This window comes from Macrotis lagotis, chromosome 1 (assembly GCF_037893015.1).
Source record: "Macrotis lagotis isolate mMagLag1 chromosome 1, bilby.v1.9.chrom.fasta, whole genome shotgun sequence".
In the NCBI taxonomy this organism is placed as follows: Eukaryota; Metazoa; Chordata; class Mammalia; order Peramelemorphia; family Peramelidae; genus Macrotis; species Macrotis lagotis.
In genome coordinates this window covers 783472706-783493330 of record NC_133658.1, presented here as the reverse complement: position 1 = coordinate 783493330, position 20625 = coordinate 783472706, and the positions used below count along the sequence as shown (strand labels likewise).

Genomic DNA, 20625 nt, shown 5'->3' with positions numbered 1-20625 from the left:
ATACTAGTTTGTGACCCTGGACAAATCATTTAGCTTGTATCTCCTTCAGTTTCTTCATCTGTGAAAAGGAGATAATAATAGCACCTATCTCCTAAGGTTGTTGTAAGAATAAAAAATCTATAAAGTATTTTGCAAACTTTAAAATGTTCTATATTGTTATTGTTATATCATTATCATAGTATCCCACTTGCCTACAAAATAATCAATCAAGCAAATATTTATTTATCCATTACTGTGTGTTCTAAGCACAGTGTAAGAACTACAGATTCAAAAGCAAATAATTCCCACCCTCAAGAATCTAGCATTTTAATGGATTAGAAAATCTAAAGAGTAGATATAGGGCAACCAGAGAAGAGAAATTCCTAGCAGTTGATTGCTGCAGAAGATGGGTCTTAAGCTGAATCTTGAAGGAAAAGAAGTAATGTGAATAAGACTGAAAATATAGGAAGGAACTTGTCATAAATAACTATACTGCCATAGAGAAGTATTTATATTTAATCCTAGCGATAATAGGAAGCCTCTGGAATTAACTGAGTGTAAGTTGGGCAGGGTGGTGATCTGGTCATATGTGCCCTTTAGAGAAGAAACTGCTTTAGCAACTGTGTGGAGGATAGATTAGAGTAGAAAAAGACTTGAGACAGGACGACCAATTAGGACACTATTACAATAGCCCAAGAGAGAAGGCTTGAACTGGAATGGTAACTATGAAAGAAGAAAGAAGAGGAAAATATATGTGTGTGATGTTATAGACAGAAATGACAAGAATTGGCTACTGATTGGATTTGTGGGGTGAAGATACTGTTAAAGCTATGAGCCTAAGAGAGAACAATGGTTCTGCATCAACTATAATAGAGCAGTTTGTAAGAAGGGTGAGGGCTGAAAGTTGTGCTTTGGACATGTTGAGCTTGAGATATCTAGGTAACATTCCATTTGGGATATCCAAAAGGCAATTAGTGATAGAGCTCAGGGAAAAGACTAAGATAATATATAAATATCTGGGAATCTTTTATGTAGAGATGATATTTGAACCCATGGGAGATGATGCGGTTACCAAGTAAGATAATTTAGAGAGAAAACAGAAGGGGACCCAATGCAGAGCCTTAGGGAACCCATAAATACTAGATACAAGAAAGCAAAATAAACTGAAATTATACAGTCAAACAGGGAGGAGAAGAACCATGAAAGAGAGAATCCAAGAAGAGAAGGTGGTCAACAGAGTCAAATATTGCAGAAAGGTCAAGAAGGATAAGGATTAAGAAGAGGACATGAGATCTGGTAATTAAGAAATTGTTGACAAGCTTGGAGAGAACAATTTTATTTGACTGATTTGGAAGGAAGCCAGATTGCAGAGAAATTAGGGGAAAAAAGAAAAGCACTGAGTATAGCTGATTTTTTCAAGGAAGAAATTGGTAGGTAGGGAGAAATTGGTGATTAGAGAAAAGGGGTCATAATAGTGGAGGCAATATACTGGAGAAGGAGATAGGCCCAAAGACACATGGGAAACATGTTAGAGGGATTTGTCTTGATGTGAAAAAGAGTCACCCCTCTATCAGAAACTAGTGACAGAAGAGATGGGGGGGGGTAGAATGTGATGTAATGTTAGAGGGATGTTAGAGAGGAAAAGGAAAGAAATGGGAACTTAGTTTTTTCAGTGAAATATAAAGAGAGCTGCTCAGCTTGGAGGCATGTAGACTATACTGTGCTGTGGAAGCCTGAAGTAGAAAAGAGAATCATTAGAACCATTTCTCTGTAGCCATCATAGAAAATCAATTAGAGAGCTTTAGGATTGTCTTACTTCTCTGAGGTCCCATTTTAGATTAGAAAATATAAATTAGTAGTGAATGCAATGAGCCTGGTTTCAGGACCTATGGCAAAACCATGAAGAAGCTTGTAGTGGAGGACAAATAGTGGGAACAATCCAGGATTGAAGGATGGTAAGGCATAAGGGTTGAGTTCTTCTGATCTTCATTGGCTCAGGGTTTATGAGTTAAGTTTCTCCTCTCTCAGGGCAGCAGAGTAACTTGAAGGTTTCTCAGAAGGTGAAAGGTATTAGATGGTGTTTTTTCCCTTCCATTCATCATGACAGAGCTGAAGGTAATTGTCTCAACCTCCTCACAGGGAGGATTCATTTTTACTCCACTTGTTTTCACTTTTAATCTCATTGTGACAAACGAAATGTTCAAGAGACATAATCTTGTGTAATTCATTTCAATTTATTAACTAGTTAGCAAATACTTAATGTAATCATGGTCACTGGCTTTGTCTATTTATGAGCCAAAGTAGCCTCCTAAAGAACACTGAATGCTTAAAAAGCCTTTTAAAAAGGGAGTATACCTGAGAATGGAAATCAACTCTGACTGGTGGACATATTAATGAGGAAGTGGGTAAATAGTCTTCATCTCATTCTGCTGAAAATTATGAGATGCAGCTGCTTCCAACAACTGGGACCAAAAAATCCATCTCTCCCCAGACTACTCTAGCTGGTTTTCCCCTAACTGGGGGAACTGAGTTACCCTAAATTCTAATGGAAGGACCCAAGAACAGGGGCTTATTTCCCAAGGACAGGATCTTGCCTAGCCTGGATTCTGTGTGTAAGGTCATCTAGTTCAATACGATCCCAAGATCAAAAATCATGTACCCTGAGGATCTGGGCAATATCATCCAAAAGCAATGACCTTCAGAGACTGGCTGACTAACCTGCAGAGGCTGGTTTCTGAATAAGGAGATAGAAAGATAAAACCCTAATCTTAATTAATAATTGTTAATATAAGAGAAAATAATCATTTTTTTCAACATCTACATTTGGGAACATTTTGATCTTCATGTGGCCCACTATTTATATAGTTGTGCAATCTAAGATAACATAAAATAACAATTCCCTAGTTTTATTCCCATCTTTCTTCTCCACCTCACCCCTACATTTTCAGATCCATATCATATGAATGGACAGCAATAAAATCACAGTGCTTTGACTGTAGGCTGGGTTATAACCCAGCACTGTGATGCTGAACTTCGCTATTTCAAAATAAGGTCATAGCCACCTCTGCCTGGGTGAGCAAAGAGTTCATGGAAGCCTCCCAGTAACTGTTCCATTGAAATGTACTCATTACAATTAAGGCCTGAACTATTGGAGGACAAGACAATGACTTCACCAGAGCCTGGGTTTGTTTATTGATGGCTTACCTTTTCTACTTTTAGGTTCTCAAACATTGGTGGACCCAGATGATAATAATTGCTCCTGAGCAAAGCGTGGGATAAAGTATTTAAAAGGATTATTTTCTAGTTTAATTTTTTTTTAAATTTATTTAAGGAAATGGGGGTAAGAGTGACTTTCCCAAGGTCATACAGGTAGGCAATTATTAAATGTGTGAGGTCACATTTGAACTCAGGTCTTCCTGACTCCAGGGTAAGGGCTGTATCCACTTCACCACCTAGTTGCCCCCGGTTTAATTTTCTATTTCATTAGTAACCTTGATAGCCCCCTACAATTCTTCACCATCCCTTCTTCATTTTAGTCCTTAACCTAAAATAATATATTCTACCCTTGCCCAGGAGCTCCCTTGTCCACTTCTTGGTTTCCCTTTAAATATTATCTTCCCTGGTCAGAAAGTAAACTCTCTAAGGGCAAGAATTGTCTTACATTTTTCTAATTTTTATCTTTAGCACTTGCTTATTAAATGTTTGGGGCAACTAGGTGGCATGGTGGATAAATTCTGGGCCTGAAGTCAGGAAGACCTGAGTTCAAATGTAGCCACAGACACTTACTAGTTATATTACCCTGGGCAAGTCACCTGTTTAAAATGAACTGAAGAAGAAAATTGCAAACCACTCTAGTATCTTTGCCAAGAAAATCTAGAATGGGTTCATAAAGAATTAAATACCACTGAACAATAACAATAACCACAAAATAAATGTTTATTGATCAACTATGGAGTTTTTCCAATATTCAATTCTAATGCTACTTCCTCTATTCCCTTTCTATTTCTCTCAGTTATTAGTGATCTCTTTCTCCCTTAAATTCCTGTAGTACTTTGTCTACATCACCACTATAGCACTTAGCAGATTCTACTTTAGGTTATAATTATCTGTAAGTTTATCTTCTCTTTGGAAAGCAATCAGGTTTTTTTTTCTTTTACTTTTCACAACACTTAACAGAGAGTGTCACATATACAGAAAGTGCTCAATAAATACAATTAGAGATTTAAGATTGTTAGGAATCTTAGAAATAACCCACTCTAAAGCCCTCATTTTATAGATGAGGAAATTGAAGTCGAGAAATGTGACATAATCTTCCCAAGGTCACCCAGCTAGTAAACAGCAAAGCCAAAATTGGACTCAGGTATTCTGACTCAAGGTCTCATGACTGTTGAATGAGTGTACAAATTAATGAGCATAATGTCAGCATAGAAATTCTAAGAACAGTTAACATCACCAGAATTTCAAAGAGAATAACAGTAAGAAACCACAGTATTCATTCTACTTATGCTTTTGAACTCTATAAAAATAAGTTCAACAGTAACTACTCTAGCCCTGTTTCATAAGAAATAACAGGAGGCATAAAATTAAAAATCTAAGGTCATGAATTGTATAGATTCACAGTCAATGTTCAGGGTTCTATAGTAGAAAGAGAGCTAAATTTGAACTTGAACCCTTCTGGGCCTCAGTTTCTTCATCTGTGAAATGGGAGAGAATTAGATTAGATGTGATCTCTAAGGTGCCTTCCAGGTCCAAATATATTATCTTATAGCTGAATTCCGTTTTGGTAACTCTTCTGATTTAATTAGTTTGTTTCCTATTTCCTTTAGTATCCATATATTACAGATTTATGATCTCATCATTTTGGAGTATTCCCTTCAATAGGGCAGAGTGAAATCCCTCTGCACCTTAGCAGAAGTCTTCATGAGTAGCTGGGACTGAAAACATCTGTCTTTGGTGGCTTACTCACTAATAATGAAGCTCTCCATGCCTAGCTAAGCTGGGCCTCCAATCAATCAATCAAGCATACTCATTTCTTAAGCTCCTACTGGATGACAGTATAAAGTTCCAAGGATACAAAAAGAGGCAAAAGACATTCTTTGCTCTCAAGAAGCGTACAATCTAATAAGGTAGACAAAAAGCCAACATATAAAAGCAAGCTATATGCAGATAACAGTCATAGGGTTGGTCCTAGATGGCTTTCTGTTTTCATAGGTCCTGGCAGCTCTTGTGGTCCACTGGTACCCCCAAGTCATTGCCAGCCTATAATGAGGCATTGTGGGAGGATTTTAGTGGGGGGAATAAATATGCTATCTTTGTAAAAACAGATTCCTAATTGTAAAATTAATTACTGTCTCATTACTTATGAAAAAAAATGCATGTCAGTAGATAAGGGTGATACTTGTTCAGAATCCCAGAATCGAGCACAAGGCAAGGGGAAACTCGAGGAAAGTCTTTCTCCTGGAGAGATATGAGTCCCTTAAGGAGCAGATAGCCAGGGAAAAACCCCAAAAAGAAATATCAGAAGAAGCTCCAGAAGTATGGCAAGAATGTTGGGAAAGTTATCAACCAAAGGATTCCAATATTTTGTCATTGGTTTGCAAGGACTTGCCACAGTTTATGCATCACCTTTTGCATCATCAGCTGCCCTCCTTTTCTTGGTTCCCTGAAAAATCACCAAGACAATGTCCTGTGAGAGAACACTGACACTTTTGGAAACACTATGAAGCTTAAGCATATGGACTTTGACCCAGAAGCTACTTAGGACTAAAAGAGAAAAAAAACTCACTGGCTTTTCTTCTGAATGTTGATGAGAGGAGTTAATGAGTCAGTTCCTTCCCTGCTTTCTATCTTTGAACTGTCCTGCCATTAATAGAATCTGGTCAAAGGGAAGTATGTGTATTGACGTATAGGACCAAAAGGATGAATTGAGGATTCTCTCAGACAAGATTCTCAGTTGAATTTGCTAAATTCTGAGCCTGAAGGAGAGCCATACAAAAAACAAGATACAGGACGCTAGACTTAATGGGAAGGAGACCCCCAGTGAATTAAGATGGAGAGAAATTTTGGCAGAGAATTGATGTTGGGTGATCTTTTCCCAGAGTGAATCTTGAGTTCATATACAACTTTTACAGAACACCTATCTAGAATCCTAGTGTCCAAGAAGTTCCTATGCAATGCCTCCCTACAGGTGCCCTTATTTGGAGGACAGATTTCTTTTGACTCTGGTTTTTCTACTGCTGAAAGCTTAATTACCATTGTGGAGGGGAAAATTGGATTGGGCAGAATCCCAGAAACTAGGAATGAGAAGGAACCCTTAAGCCTATCTAACTCCATACCTGAAAAAAAAATCTCTCTGCACATACTTTACAAATGGTTATCAATCAATCAAACAATCAGTAAGAGTTTATTAAATTTCTGTTATGTGATAAGCATTATGCTAAGTGCTAGAGATACAAAGAATGAAAAACTCCTATTCACAAGAAGCTTACATTCTAACAAATCTTTCTTGGCTTGAAGACCTCCAATGATGGGGAACTCCCCACCTTACAAAGAACCAGTCCACTTTTAAATAGCTCTTATTTTTAAGAAATTTGCTTCTTTTAACATTCTCTTTGCTCCCAGTTATTGTCTTCCTGAGCCACCAAATAAGTCTCATCACTCTTCCTCATGAAGCCATACATTATTAGAAGACGACCGTTTTAAGGTCACAGACATAGAGCTAAAAGAAATGACCTTGTAAGTCATTTATTCCAACTCCCACATTTTTTATGAGGAAAGTGAGACCCAGAGAGGTTAAGTGATTTGCTCAGGTCCACCCAGTTTTTAAGTGTCGAGACTGAATTTTAACTCCTGTCTTCCTGACACCAAGTCCATCATTCCATCCACAAATCCATGATGTCTCATATCACTATTGGACACGTCACCTAATCTCTCAGTTCCCCAGGCAACTAAAACTTCAAGTGGCAGAGCAGGTACCCATCTGCCTGGGTAGACAGGTTTCCTTGTCAGAAGTTCCCCATACCAATGAAATCACAGCTCTAGTTCAAAACAAAACAACCAACTGTTGACTCATATTGAGTTTGTCACCTACTAACACCTTAATATCTTTTTCAAAATATTATCTAGGGGCAGCTAGTGTGGCACAAGGGATAGAGCACCAGCCCTGGGGTCAGGAAGACTTGAGTTTAAATCCCTCCTCAGATACTTGATACTTATTAGCTGTGTGATCTTGGGCAAGTGACTTAACCTCACTGCCCCACAAAAAGAAAAAAAAATTTATATATGTGTATATATATATATATATATATATATATATATACACATATATATACATATATAAAATCTAACCATCTTGTAATTATAAAATTGACTAACTCAAATGTGGAATTTTACATTTATCCTCAATTTTTTTTGTTAAATTAGGTCTATCATCTTTGATGAATCTTCTCAACTAGTATTAGCTGTCCTTTCCAATTTTTTGTCATTTGACAATCTAATAAACAAGCCTACTCCTATGCTTCTATTCTAGTCATTGATGAAAATGCAGCACAGCATAGCTCTAAGCAAAGATCCCTGCAACACTCTATAGGATACCTCCATCCCAGCTGGAAGGACACCTTTGAAGTCTAGTCCTTGAAATCAGTCATTCAAATGGTTTTGAATCCTCCTAAATAATTTGTGTTCCCAGAGGACAAAAGATCATATGCAAAGTTCCTTTCTTTCTGTCTTTTTTTTTGTTTTTTTGGAAGGCAATGGGGTTAAATAACTTGCCCAAGGTCACACACTAACTATTAAGAGTCTGAGGCCAGATTTAAATTCAGGTCCTCCTGATTCCAGGGCCAGTGCTCTATCCACTGCACTACTCAGCTGTTCCTAAAACCCCTTATTTCTGCAAAAGAAAAAAGGGAGCTGCATTCTCATATCTCTTCTTTAAGAACAAGCTTGATCATTATAATTCTATCATACTCACTTGTAGAGGTGATGAGATTTTACTATTCTTCCCATTGATGTGATTATAGTCATTCTGTATATTATTTTCCTAGATCTTACATGTCTCTCTATTCTTTACAGTCTCAATTTCTTACAGTACAATATTCAATTATAGTCATATACTTCAATTTGTTTAGCTATGTCTCAGGTGATAGATATCTAATTTGCCATGAATATTTTGGTATCTGTGAAGTTTTTCTTTTAATAAGTAACCTTCTCTCTAGGTTCATCTTTTTAAAAAAAATTCAAATTCTTTCCACAGATTTGATGGCTTTGCCAGAACATCCATTGCTGTGAAGGGAATCCCTGAGGTGAGTTGTTGGCTGATTTTTATGTTAAGTTGTCTTAAATCCAGAAAGTAAAGGTTATTATCAGAATTGTGGTGTAATGTTCTCCAGAACTGATGTTATTCCTGGTCAACTACTTATTCAAACAGGAATCCCCACAGCTCAATTTAAAAACATTTACTTTACCAGGCACAATTCTTCCTAATGAGTCCAAAGATCCCCTGCTGCAGTAGGTTTCTTTTTTAGCTATAATAATGAATGCATAGTTAATAGACTGTAAAAGGGAGAAAGCTCAGCCTTAGCAATTAAAACTAACATGTTTATATTATGTATCATCTGTGGCCACTTGAATTTTTTTAACTACTGAGGATCTCAAAAAGAGCTGAGGTTTTTCAATTCCTGGCACCCCAACATAACTGCCTGGTAAAGGAGAAGTCTTAGGTACTATTCCCAAGGGGAATATTTTGTCCTACTGATAATCATTTTTATTAAAATTCAAAACCATGGATAGATGTATTTATTATAAGTAAGGATAAATAGAAGATATTTTCTCTCTCCAACTCAAATGGATTCACAGATGGTTAGTGTAGGAATAGCTATTAGAGAATAACAAGTTCCAACTTTCTCATTTTACATTAAAGAAACTTTGGCCTTAGAGAAGTAAAGCCCAAGCTCACACAGTATGTAGTAGAATAGAGACTCAAAACTAAGACTGCTCACTAATTCAATATCATTTCCAATATGTTAGGCTACCTCCTCTTACTACTTTATAACTTAACCACTTTGTGGTTTTAATTTAATTCAATTCAGCAAATGTCTATTAAGTGCCTACTATAGACCATGAACTTGTGCTGGGTTCTAGAAATACAAAAACAAACAAAAAAGTCTAAGTCTTGAATCAGCTTACATTCTATTGGATGGGTGGGAGGAATAATAGATGCAAATGAAATTAAATGTAAAGTATATAGAAACTAATTTTCTAAGGGAGGGCACTAGCAGCTAGCAATATGCTGGGTGTGAGGGGAGGGAATTGGGATAGGTTTCTTGTAGGTAGTAGTCTAATTGACCTTTGGGGGAAATCTATGGATTCGATCAGAGGTGAAAAAGGAGTGCATTCTAGGTATAGGGACTGGTATGGTATGTATGTGCAGCTTGTGCAAAGGTATAAAGATGGAAAATAGAGTATTGGGTTCTGGGAACAGCAAGTAGATTAGTATGACTGGATTAGACAGACATAAAAGAAAATATGGAAAGGCAAAGAGAAGCCAATCTGTGAATGAATTTAAAAGCCAGAATAGAGGGTCAGTTTGTATGTTATTTTAACAAGAAGGAATCATAGGATCTTCTTGAGTGATAAAGCTATATTTGACCTTTAGAAATATTACTTTGGAAGTATAGAGGAAAATGTGGAGAAGGAAGAGACTAGAAACTGGAAGACAAATTCAGAGGCTATTTCAATAATGTGGTAGGGAGGTAATGAAGCCCTGTATCTAGGATGATGGATATTTAAATGGAGAGAAGGTTGTATCTACAAAACTTGGCAACTGATTACAGGAGTGATGGAGAGGAAAGAATCAAAGGAAAAGAGAAAGGAACACCTTTATTAAGCACCTATTAGGGATCATGTATTGTGCTAGGTACTTTTTAAATTTTATCTCATTTGATCCTAATAACCATGTGAAGTAGGTGCTATTATTATGTCCATTTTACAACTGAGATTAATTAAGAGTAACTCTAAGTTTTCTAATTTGAGTGATTGGAAGAGTAGTGATGAGAAGTTACAGAAATATGGAAAGAGTAGGAGAGGATTTAGAGAATAAAGATACTGAATTATGTTTCAGACATGTTGAATTAGAGTTTCCTTTTGGGCACTTATTTATAGATTTTCAATGAACAGTTAGTGATACAGCACCAGAATTTAGGAGATTATCTAAGGCATTAGATCAATAGGTAGATAGGTGGATAGACAGACAGATGGACATATAGTTCTGGGAGTCATCTGCATAGGAATGATAGTTGAGCCTAAGGTAGTTAATGAAATCACCAAGAAAGAACTTAGTGAGAAAAAAGGTAAAGAATACATAGTTCTAAGGTTCCCCCATATGGGATGAAGCAAGGATGATAATTCAGCAAAAACTATGAAGAAAGGATCAAATAGGAGGAGAATCAGGAGAGTTGAAAGACTTAAAAACATAGGGAGGAGAGAACATCTTGGAAGATGAGGCAGTAAGTTCAAACCCATTGAAAGGTCAATGAGAATGGAGAATAAGGTATCAGATTTGATTAATAGGTCACTGATAACCTTTGAGTAGTCATTTCAGTTGAGTGATGAAGTCAGAATCCAGATTGTACAAGAATGAAAAGGGAGTGTAAGAAAAAAAATAAAGATGATGAGGTTAAATAGATTTTTCCCCCTAAGAATCTGATTATGAAAAGAGGGGAAATAAAGTACTAGAGACAAGACCTCTAGACAACAATGTTTCTTCCCTTTAGACCAGTATCCCTCTTCATCTATCCCTAAACTGTCTTTTGTCCCACCAAATGGGACTCTATGGATACCTCCTACATCTCCTCGTTGTCTTCATCTATTCCCCTTTGCAGGGAGGATATCTGGGCAAAAGTTATACATCTCTTTATCCATAGTTCTTGTGCTAATAGCTTATAAATTCCTCAGAAGTTTTCATTTCCTTTTCTCCTTCTTCCCTAGAAGGATGCTCTAAAACTTTACCTTCAACAAGGTGCGCTTCCATTCAAATGTTGGGCCACAAAGAATAATGAAGCATACGGAGAATGCAAGGGAAATGCAAACACTTATAAGTGATAAAGAATAGCCCAGTCAACTATAAAGTACGTCAGGAACTGAAGATCTAGAGTGGACCATTCAGGCTTATTTTGTGTCTCAGCCATTTCATAAGTATATATATCAGAGAATTAACCGGAAAAAAAGGAATGAAAATCATTTAAGTTGCTTCCATGTGTCAATCTCTGTGATGAGCTCTGGGGATCTTATATAGAAGCAAAGATAGTTCCTGCCCTCAAGGAACTTATAGTCTGATAGAGGAAAAAACAAGAATAGGAAATCATGACCAAAGAGTAGTGGTCAACTTTGGTTCAGAAAGAAATGGATTGAGTGAGTGGATCCACAGACAACAGAATGACACACTCCACCCAGGTACAGTGACAGATGATTATATCTTGGTTCCAGAAATTAAGAACTGAAAGGGGCTGGTGTTTGACTGGTGAAGAGAAATACCAGAATGAATAAGACCAATGGTGAAGACGCTGTAGAGGTTATGGCAGGAAAGAAAACAAACTAATTATTTTTGCTTCTTGTTAACATCTATGAGATTCAGAGGGAACTTTGGCTGAGAAAAAAATTGAGAGATTGAACCCAAGCAAGGGTCTGGGCATAAAAAGTAGGCAGCCTGTTGCTGACCCCACTCAGCGAGGCCCTCTCACCCTAACCCAAAAAGGTAAAAACTGTGGACCAAATTTAGGATTTGCAATTCTCGAAAGATTTCAATTATCTATGATATCCTTGATCTCTTACATTAGAAGTAATGGTTGGCTATAAATACTTCACAAATATCTGCTAAGGTATTTATGCAGAGAAGGGAAGATCTGCTCAGATATATGCCTAAGTAAGGAGAATATGATCTCTCTCTCTCTCTCTCTCTCTCCCCCTCCCCCTTTCCTTTTTTTTCTCCCTCTAACTTTCCTTCTTCTCCTTTTTCTTCCTCCTCCTTTTTATTTCTTCCCCTCATTTTCCACTTTTTTTTTCTCCATCCTGGACTTTGTTGTCTGAATAAAGTGTAATAGGTCCTGGATTCCTTCATAGAAGCCTATTTGTGTGCTTCTAGATGATTTCAGCTCTGTAAATAAAATGGGACTCCTAATTTGGGAAGCAGAACCAGGGCTTGGTAAACACTTGAATGAATCCCCAAATCCAGGGTTTTAAGCCTGTGAGGAACTGACCCTAAATCATTCTGAGCAGAGCAGATCGTTCTAAGGATTTGGAGTTAGAAGTCAGAAGCGAGGAGAAAGAGTATGGAAAAGTGTTTGTGTAGAGTCTCCTTTTCACTGCAACTCAACTGGAAGCCTCAAGGCAGAGAGTATTAAACAGGATCAATAATAATAATAATAATAATGAGAAGAAGAAAAAAGAATCGTATATCATAGTATTTATAGAATGCAACCTTATAGGTTATCTAATTCACTTCCTTCATTTTATCAATGAGGAAACAGGTTCAGAGAGGTTACAGTGCTCTCCTGATACTCTATTTTAAAACCACCTACTTGTCAACGGTAACCTGAGTGGAACATTTAAACAATTCAACATATCTGTTGATTTTCAGTATTATTTTTAAAAATCTGGAATCTGTCCAGCCCACTCAGACCATATTTACTTGACCCTGAGAGGCAATGTGGCTTAAAGCATGGAGTATTAGCCTCAAAACTAGAAAGCATTAGGTACAAGTCCTATCACTGACATGTGTTAGTTGTGTGAACCTGATCCTTTCCTCTTTGAACATACTAGGTCAGAAGTGTCAAACAGGCTAGGCTGCATTCAACCCCCAATCCTCCCTACTATAGCCTGAACTAGGCTAAAACCTATTAGAGAAATGTTGAACAAAGTAAATAAAAATATAACAAACCACTGATAATATTACATTCTAAAACTCTGAGTTTGATCCCATTGCCCTAGGCAACTCTCTGAATTGTAGTGTAGAGATGTTAACTTGCATTGGGAAAGTGAGTTTCTTTCTCTGGGAATGATTTCCTGTGATTTCACTCTCCCTCCCCCCCAAAAAAAATTTCTCTTCAAAACAAAATGTGACCAAAAAAGTAAATGTCACGGGATTAAAGATGCCACAATAATCACCATCTTCGAAAGGAAACCCCTGAAAGACAACTAATATTGCAATTCAACAAACATTTACAAAGTGCATGCTGTATACAAGGTGTGTTTTCAGTGCTGGGCTCTCCTCTCTAGCCCTGGCTGAATAATAATCCAAGGCTCAGAAAGGTGCCTGAGCACACCATACATTGCCCTATGCAAGTATTGTAGTTTTATGCCAAAGTTTGAGACCCATAAGGGTGTTGATAAATCGAACCTTTCCATAGAGAAGATAAAGGAAAACTACAGTAATTCCTCTAAAATTAATTTGCTGACTTCCCTAAAGCATATGATATTATCAGTAAACCTGAACTCTGGTATCTGTTCAGCAGGTTTGGCTGCCCAAAGAAGTTCACAAAGAATCCAGGGTTACTTCATAGTAATATGTTTGGCCAGTCATGTCTGAGTTGATAGATCATAAAAATCTTAAGAACTGGTAAGAGACTTTCTGGGAGGAGGGATACCTATGGAGGTATCCCTTCTACTTCATATCCTAGCCCTGCACCTTACTTGGCCAAGTCATTTAATCTCTCTGTGGTTCAGTTTCCTTTTCTGTCAAATGAGGGATTTGGAGTCAGTGACCTTTGAAGTCCCTTTAAGTATTAGGAATGCCCCCAAAACAATCCCCACTCCTCCTCTTCTCTTTACACTCCCCTTTCTTCATTTTAAAACATTACCATGGCTTTAATTATCACCTTCATATGTATAACATATATTCAGACATCAGCTCTTACCTGATCCCTAGTCCTGCATTTCTAACTACCTATCTTCTCCTACATGTACCACTGGGATTCAAAATTCAATTATGTCCAAAAGTGAACTAATTTTTGTTTTTCTTACTCATCCCTGTCCCTCCTTCCAACTTGAATTTTTTTTTAATCCTTCCAATGACTCCTGGCTCAAAATCTGAGTTGCTTTTTTCTTCTTTCTTTTTTTTTTAATTTTTGTAACTCAGTTACTCCTGACTCCAGGGGCCGGTGCTCTGTCCACTGTGCCACCTAGTTGCACCCCTTTTTCTTCTTTCAAATTCCTCCCTACCACCAGATATCCAATAAGTACTAAGTCATATTAATTTACCTTGGCAATATTTAGCACCTAGACCTTCCTTTCCATTCACATGCCCACCATCTTCATTATGACCCTTGTTATAATCTTCTTCATTCTGGACTACTAAAATAGTCTCCTTTCTGGCTTCCTTTCTTCCAGTCTTTTCCCTCTCCAATACAGTTTTATTGAGACCTCACTACCTGTAAGAAATCCCTCATGAATGTGCAGCTCATAATCCAAACATTAGGCATTCTTTATCCACTTAATTTTTTTTTCTTGAATGGATGATTAGATCAGACTCTTTTGAATGATAATGAATATCTCTCTAAGAGATTCTAAAGTTTTCCAGTGCCTGGTTCTACCCACATAATGTCATTTGCAAACAGAAACATTTTAGGAATTATTAACTAGAGATTTCCTATTCAACTTGGAATCTTCCATGAATCTCTTCCCATGACTATACTCAATACTTTACTAGAAGGGGGCGGCTAGGTGGCGTAGTGGATAAAGCACCGGCCCTGGAGTCAGTAGTACCTGGGTTCAAATCCAGGTCTCAGACACTTAATAATTACCTATCTGTGTGGCCTTGGGCAAGCTACTTAACCCCGTTTGCCTTGCAAAAAAACCCTTAAAAAAAAAAAAAGATTTCAATACTTTACTAGAACATATATCCCTGTTTTATGCTTCACTTCATATCATGATCAGAGTTTGTTGAACAAGAATTGTCATATTTTTCAAGGAAGTTAACATATTTTTGATGAATGCATGGGAGATATCTTCTTGGAAGAGAATCTTCAAAGTAATAATGTTAGCTCCTTAAATCAAAAGCTTTTTTTTTTACATTTTTCAGTCAGTTGTTTGATGAAATAGACATGGTCTACTATGGAAAATCATATAAAAAGGTCTTCATGTTTCCTACTAATGTCTTCAGCAAGGATTCTTACAAATGTATGTACAGATTATCTTCATAAAAACGTTTACTGAGATTGGGAAGTAGGCATATAGTAGTTATTAATGGTCTCACAGTTCCCATTTTCTTATTAATAAGATGCAAGATTTTTTCCCCACAACTCTGGTATTTTCTTCTTTTGAGTATTTTATTAAAAAAACCCTTCAAAGTGCTCATGATTGTGTCACCTCAAGAACAAATCTCCTTTCTGAATACTTCATCTAATCCAAATGTTTCCACTGGCTTTATTCTCTTAAGTGACATTTATTTTTACTCTATAAATATATCCAGGCATGTGCTGTTAAAATCTAAATGTAGTGACTCCTACTTTTCTTTTCTTTTTTTAGGTTACTTTTCTTAATGGTAAACAGAATTTGTCATAAAAATCTTTGCAGATTTTCTTATTGTTTGTCTCTTTGATGTCCTTAGAATTTTACTCTTAAATGTTCTCAAGATGACTCTGATTAGTTACTGCTCTTGTCATGCTTTCTTTTAAATGGTTTTACTCCCTACTACTTCACTCTTATTTTATTGAGGTGACACTGTTCATAATCCTTCACCATTCTCCTAATTGAAATTTTTATGAACAAGATTATATTCTTAACTGGTGCTTCCTTTGAAGCTTCTCTCTTGTCATTTCACAAGTAAATCAAGGACTTACTGACTTAGTGCTTTGCACTTTTTAGGCTTTTTTTTGGTCTCCTTATTATGGCAAATTATTCATATCATTATCATTCTGCGTGAAATAAAGCTAACATCAAGAATAAAAATGTCAGTATTTTTCCAAAATGTTGCTGAACTTCCAACTTATATTTTTTACTTCCTTTTCATTTGTAGCTGCAGTCTTAATAAACTAGGTTAAGTAGGGATAAATTATAGAAATCATAGAACATAGACAAAAGGGGGGGCTTTTATTTTATTTTTTTCTCACAATTTGTTATTTTTAATATTTTTATTTGTTTTTCCAACAACATGCAGTAGTAGTTTTCACCAATCATTCTTTTTTTACAAGGTTTCTGAGTTTTCCCTTCCCTCCCCCCTCCCCTGACAGAAAGCAATCTGAAATAGGCTCTAATTATGCTAAACATACATCAATATTAATCATGTTGTGAAAGAAAAATCAAATCCAAACTGAAGGGGGAAAAAGCATTAGAGAGAAAATAATGACATAATATATAATTTCTAAAAAATTGAAGATAATAAGCTTTAGTCTTCATTTAAACTCCACAGTTCCATCTCTAGATATGGATGGTATTTCCCATAAAATTCTTTTAAAATTGTCTTTGATTATTGTACTGCTGAAATGAACAAGTGATTGTCACCGCATGTTGTTATTAGTGTATAAAATGTTCTTCTGGTTCTGGTCATTTCACTCAGCATCAGTTCATGTGAGCCTTTCCAAGCTTTTCTGAAGTCCTGTCCCTCATAATTTTTTTTATTTAATATTTATTCTCATTTTGTACAAATAATGTTTTTATACATTAATAAAATATTCTTGTTTAAGAGTAAACAAAATACCCCTCCCCCCATAAATATAGATTCACTTGAGTGATAAAGGGGAGAGAAAAAAATTAAAATTTAAAAAATAATAGTAATAATTGTAGGTATGGCCAGGTGGCACAATGGACGGAGCACCAGCCCTGGAGCCATGAGCACCTGAGCCCACATCCAGCCCCATACAACCCAACAATCACCCAGCCGTGTGACATGCAAGCCACCCAAACCCCACTTCCCTGCAAAAACCAAAAAAAAGAAGAACAAAAGACCCAAAATAAAATAAAATGGTAATAATAGTAGGGGTGGCTGGGTGGTGGACAGAGCATTGGCCCTTGAGCCAGGAGCACCTGGGTCCAAATTCGGCCTCAGACACCCAATGATCACCCTGCTATACAGCCCCAGGCAGGCCACCCAGCCCTATTTGCCCTGCACCCCCCCAAAATAATAATAATAATAATAAATGTGCTTCAGTCTTTGTTCCAACACCAAAAACTCTGTTGCAGGTGGATCACATTCTTTATAATAAGTATATCACAAAAGTTACTTCCATATTTTTTCCACCGTTGCCATTGCTGATTTCAACTCCCTCCTTTCGTATTTCTCCACTACCATGTACTATATTTTCTCTCTCCTTTCACTCTGACTCTGCTGTAGGGTAGCTGAGTGGCACAGCAGACAGATCCCCAGCTCTGAGGCCAAGAGGCCCCGAGCCCCCATACCACCCCTTAGGCCCAGCATCCACCTGGCCCTATGTTCCCAGACAGGCCTTCCAATCCCAGCCCCTTGCAAGAAGTAAAAAAAAATGTGTTATATCTGACCATTCTCCCCTCATGGTCCATGCTCTCCTATATCACTCACATTCCCCCCCTTCCCCCATCCCTGCCTCCTTCTTACTCCAGATGTCTATACTCCATTGAGTATATATGCTGTTTCCTTTCCTAACTACCTCTGATGAGATCAAAGTTTCCCTCATTCCCCCTTGCCTTCGCCCCCTTCCATATCATTTCAATAGCTCATTGTAATAAAGAAAAATCTTATTATATGAAATACCTTGGCCTATTCCCCCTCTCCTTTTTCTTTCTCCCATTACATTTCCCTTTTTTCTATTGACTCCATTTTTATACCATATTTTATCTTCAAATTCAGCTTTCTCCTGTACTTCAACTATAAAAGCTCCCTCTACCTGCTCTATTAACTGAGAAGGTTCATATGAGTATTATCAGTGTCATTTTTCTATGCAGGAATACATGCAGTTCATCATCATTAAGTCCCTCATCTTTTCCCCTTCTCCTCCACTCTCTATGCTTCACCTGAGTCCTGTATCTGAAGATCAAACCTTCTGTTCAGCTCTGGACATTACAACAGGAACATTTGAAATTCCCCTGGTTCATTGAAAGTCCATCTTTTTCCCTGGAAGAGGACATTCAGCTTTGCTGGGTAGTTCATTCTTGGCTGCATTCTAAGCTCTTTTGCCTTCCAGTATATTCTATTCCAAGCCCTATGAGCTTCCAATGTAGTTGCTGCTAAGTCCTGTGTGATCCTGACTGCAGCTTCACAATATTTGAACTGTGTCCTTCTGGCTGCTTGTAATATTTTCTCTTCGACTTGGGAGTTCTGGAATTTGGCTATAATATTCCTAGGGGTTGGTTTTTTGGGATCTCTTTCTCTGGAGGATCGGTGGATTCTCTCCATTTCTATTTTGCCCTCTGCTTCTAGAATATCAGGGCAATTTTCCTGTAGTAATTCTTTGAAAATGATGTTAAGGCTCTTTTCCTGATCATGACTTTCAGGTAATCCAATAATTTTTAAATTATCTTTCCTAAGTCTGTTTTCCATATCAGTTGTTTTTTCAATGAGATGTTTCACATTTTCTTCTAATTTTTCGTTTTTTTTTTGGTTTTGAAGTATTGATTCCTGATTTCTGGTAAATTCATCCATCTCCCTGAATTCCATTCTTTGTCTGAAGGATTTGTTCTCCTCAGAGAGTTTTCTTATCTCTTTTTCCATCTGGCCAATTTTGCTTTTTAAAGCATTCTTCTCCTCAATAACTTTTTGAACTGTTTTATCCATTTGACCTAAGTTGGTTTTTAGCATGCTATTTTCTTCAGCATTTTTTGGATTTCCTTGACTAAGCTGCTGACTTCATTTTCATGTTTTTCCTGCATCTCTCTCATTTCTTTTCCCAGTTTTTCTTCTAACTCCCTCATTTGATTTTCAAAGTCTTTTTTGAGCTCTGTCATAGCCTGAGCCCAATTTCTGTTTTTCTTGGAGTCTTTAGATGCAGGAGCCTGTGCTTCCTTATCTTCAGACTGAGTATTTTGATCCTTCCTGGGCTCATATGCAAAATATTTCTCAGTGGTGTTCCTCTTGTTACTCTGCTTGCTCATTTTCCCAGCCTGAGCCTGGTTTTGGGGTGCTTCAAGAGCTTTTGGGACACTCCCACAAGGGTCTCAGTGTGTGAGGCTCTGTCCTCCCTCCTGGTTTGTGAATGACCATATGTGCCCCCCTCTGCTACGGGGCTGAGGTGTGGGGGGGTCCCTGCTGTTCTATGGAGGGGCCCAGACTGCGATCAGTATCTGAATGTGGTCAGAATCCCAGAGTCCTGTTCCAGGGGCAGAGGACAGAGGACAGAGGACAGAGCTCTGCAGTCTCCCTCTCTCTCTTCATTCCCCTCCCTAGGTTCAATGGGCTCATGCCCTGAGGGCTCCGCCCTTTCTGTTTCCTGGGACTGGCAGCCTGGGTGTAGCTCAGGAAACTCCCCCGTTGCTGTGAATCTCTGGCTCCCAGCACCCTGGGGCTGCCTCCTCCCGGAAGTTGAAGTTCTTTCGCTCTGGTGGGCCACCCCTCTGGCAGGCCACCTCTCCAACCCCGGGGAACAGAGCCTTTCTGCTCTTTTCCAGGTTACCTTGAGTAGGAGAACTGCCTCACTGGGTCTCTCTATGGGTTCTGTCTCTCGAATTCTGTCTCTCGAGTCCTTAGCTTATAAGTTTTATGAGAGAGCGGCTAAGACATGATCCGTTCTTGTTGACATCTTGGCTCCGCCCTGGCCCTCATAATTTTTTAAAGAAAAATAGTCCTTCATCACATTCATATATATCATATATCATAATTTGTTCATGTCCTCAGTTGATGAGCATCCTCTCAATTTCCAATTCTTTGCCACCACAAAAAGAGCTGCTATAAATATTTTTGTGGGGCTTTTTTTACCCTTTTTCAAGATTTCTTTAGGATATAGACCCAAAATATAGTGGCATTGTTAGATCAAAGGTTATGCACAGTTTTATTATCCTTTGGACATAATTCCAAATTGCTTTCCAGAAAGGTTGGATCAGTTCATAACTCTATACACTATGCATTAGTGTCCCAGTTTTCCCACATCCCCTCCAACATTGATCATTTTCCTTTTCAGTTATATTGACCAATCTGATATTTATGAGGTGGTACCTCAGGATTGTTTTAATTTGCATTTCCCTGCTCAATAATGATTTAGAACAATTTTTCACAAGACTATAGATAATTTTAATTTCTTCATCTCAGGATTGCCTTTCCATAAATTTGATGTAGTTCTATACATATATATTTAGAAATGAATCCTTTGTCAGAAATATTATTTGTAAAAATTGTTTCCCCAAAAAATTGTTTCTCAATTTAATGCATTCCTTTCAATCTTGGTTGCCTTGGTTTTGTTTGTGCAAAAACTTTTCAATTTAATGTAATCAAAATTATCAATTTTGTCTTTTATAATGTTCTCTATCTCTTCTTTGGTCATAAACTGCTCCCCTTTCCATAAATCTGACAGATATACTATTCCTTGTTCTCCTTATTGGATTATGATGTCACTTTTTATGTCTAAATCCTGTACCCATTTTGACCTAAATTTGGTATAAGGTATAACAAGTCCTAAAGGGGGGAATCTGGAGAACTGAAGCTTTCCATCTCTCACCAGCTCTATACACCTCACACAGATGGCAGGGCCTTTG

General features: G+C 37.5%; 1 protein-coding gene across 5 annotated transcripts in view; it reads left to right on the top strand.

Annotated features, from left to right (window-relative positions):
* EXPH5 (exophilin 5) overlaps positions 1-20625 on the top strand; it is a 117345-nt gene that overhangs the window by 69919 nt on the left and 26801 nt on the right. For all 5 annotated transcript variants that reach the window (XR_012474364.1, XM_074216629.1, XM_074216630.1 and 2 more), the window contains one exon: positions 8231-8279. Coding sequence is in view for 1 of the 5 variants with exons in the window: in XM_074216629.1 (XP_074072730.1) it covers positions 8231-8279 (49 nt within the window). In the remaining 4 variants the exon portion in view is untranslated. The remainder of the gene's footprint in view (positions 1-8230; positions 8280-20625) is intronic.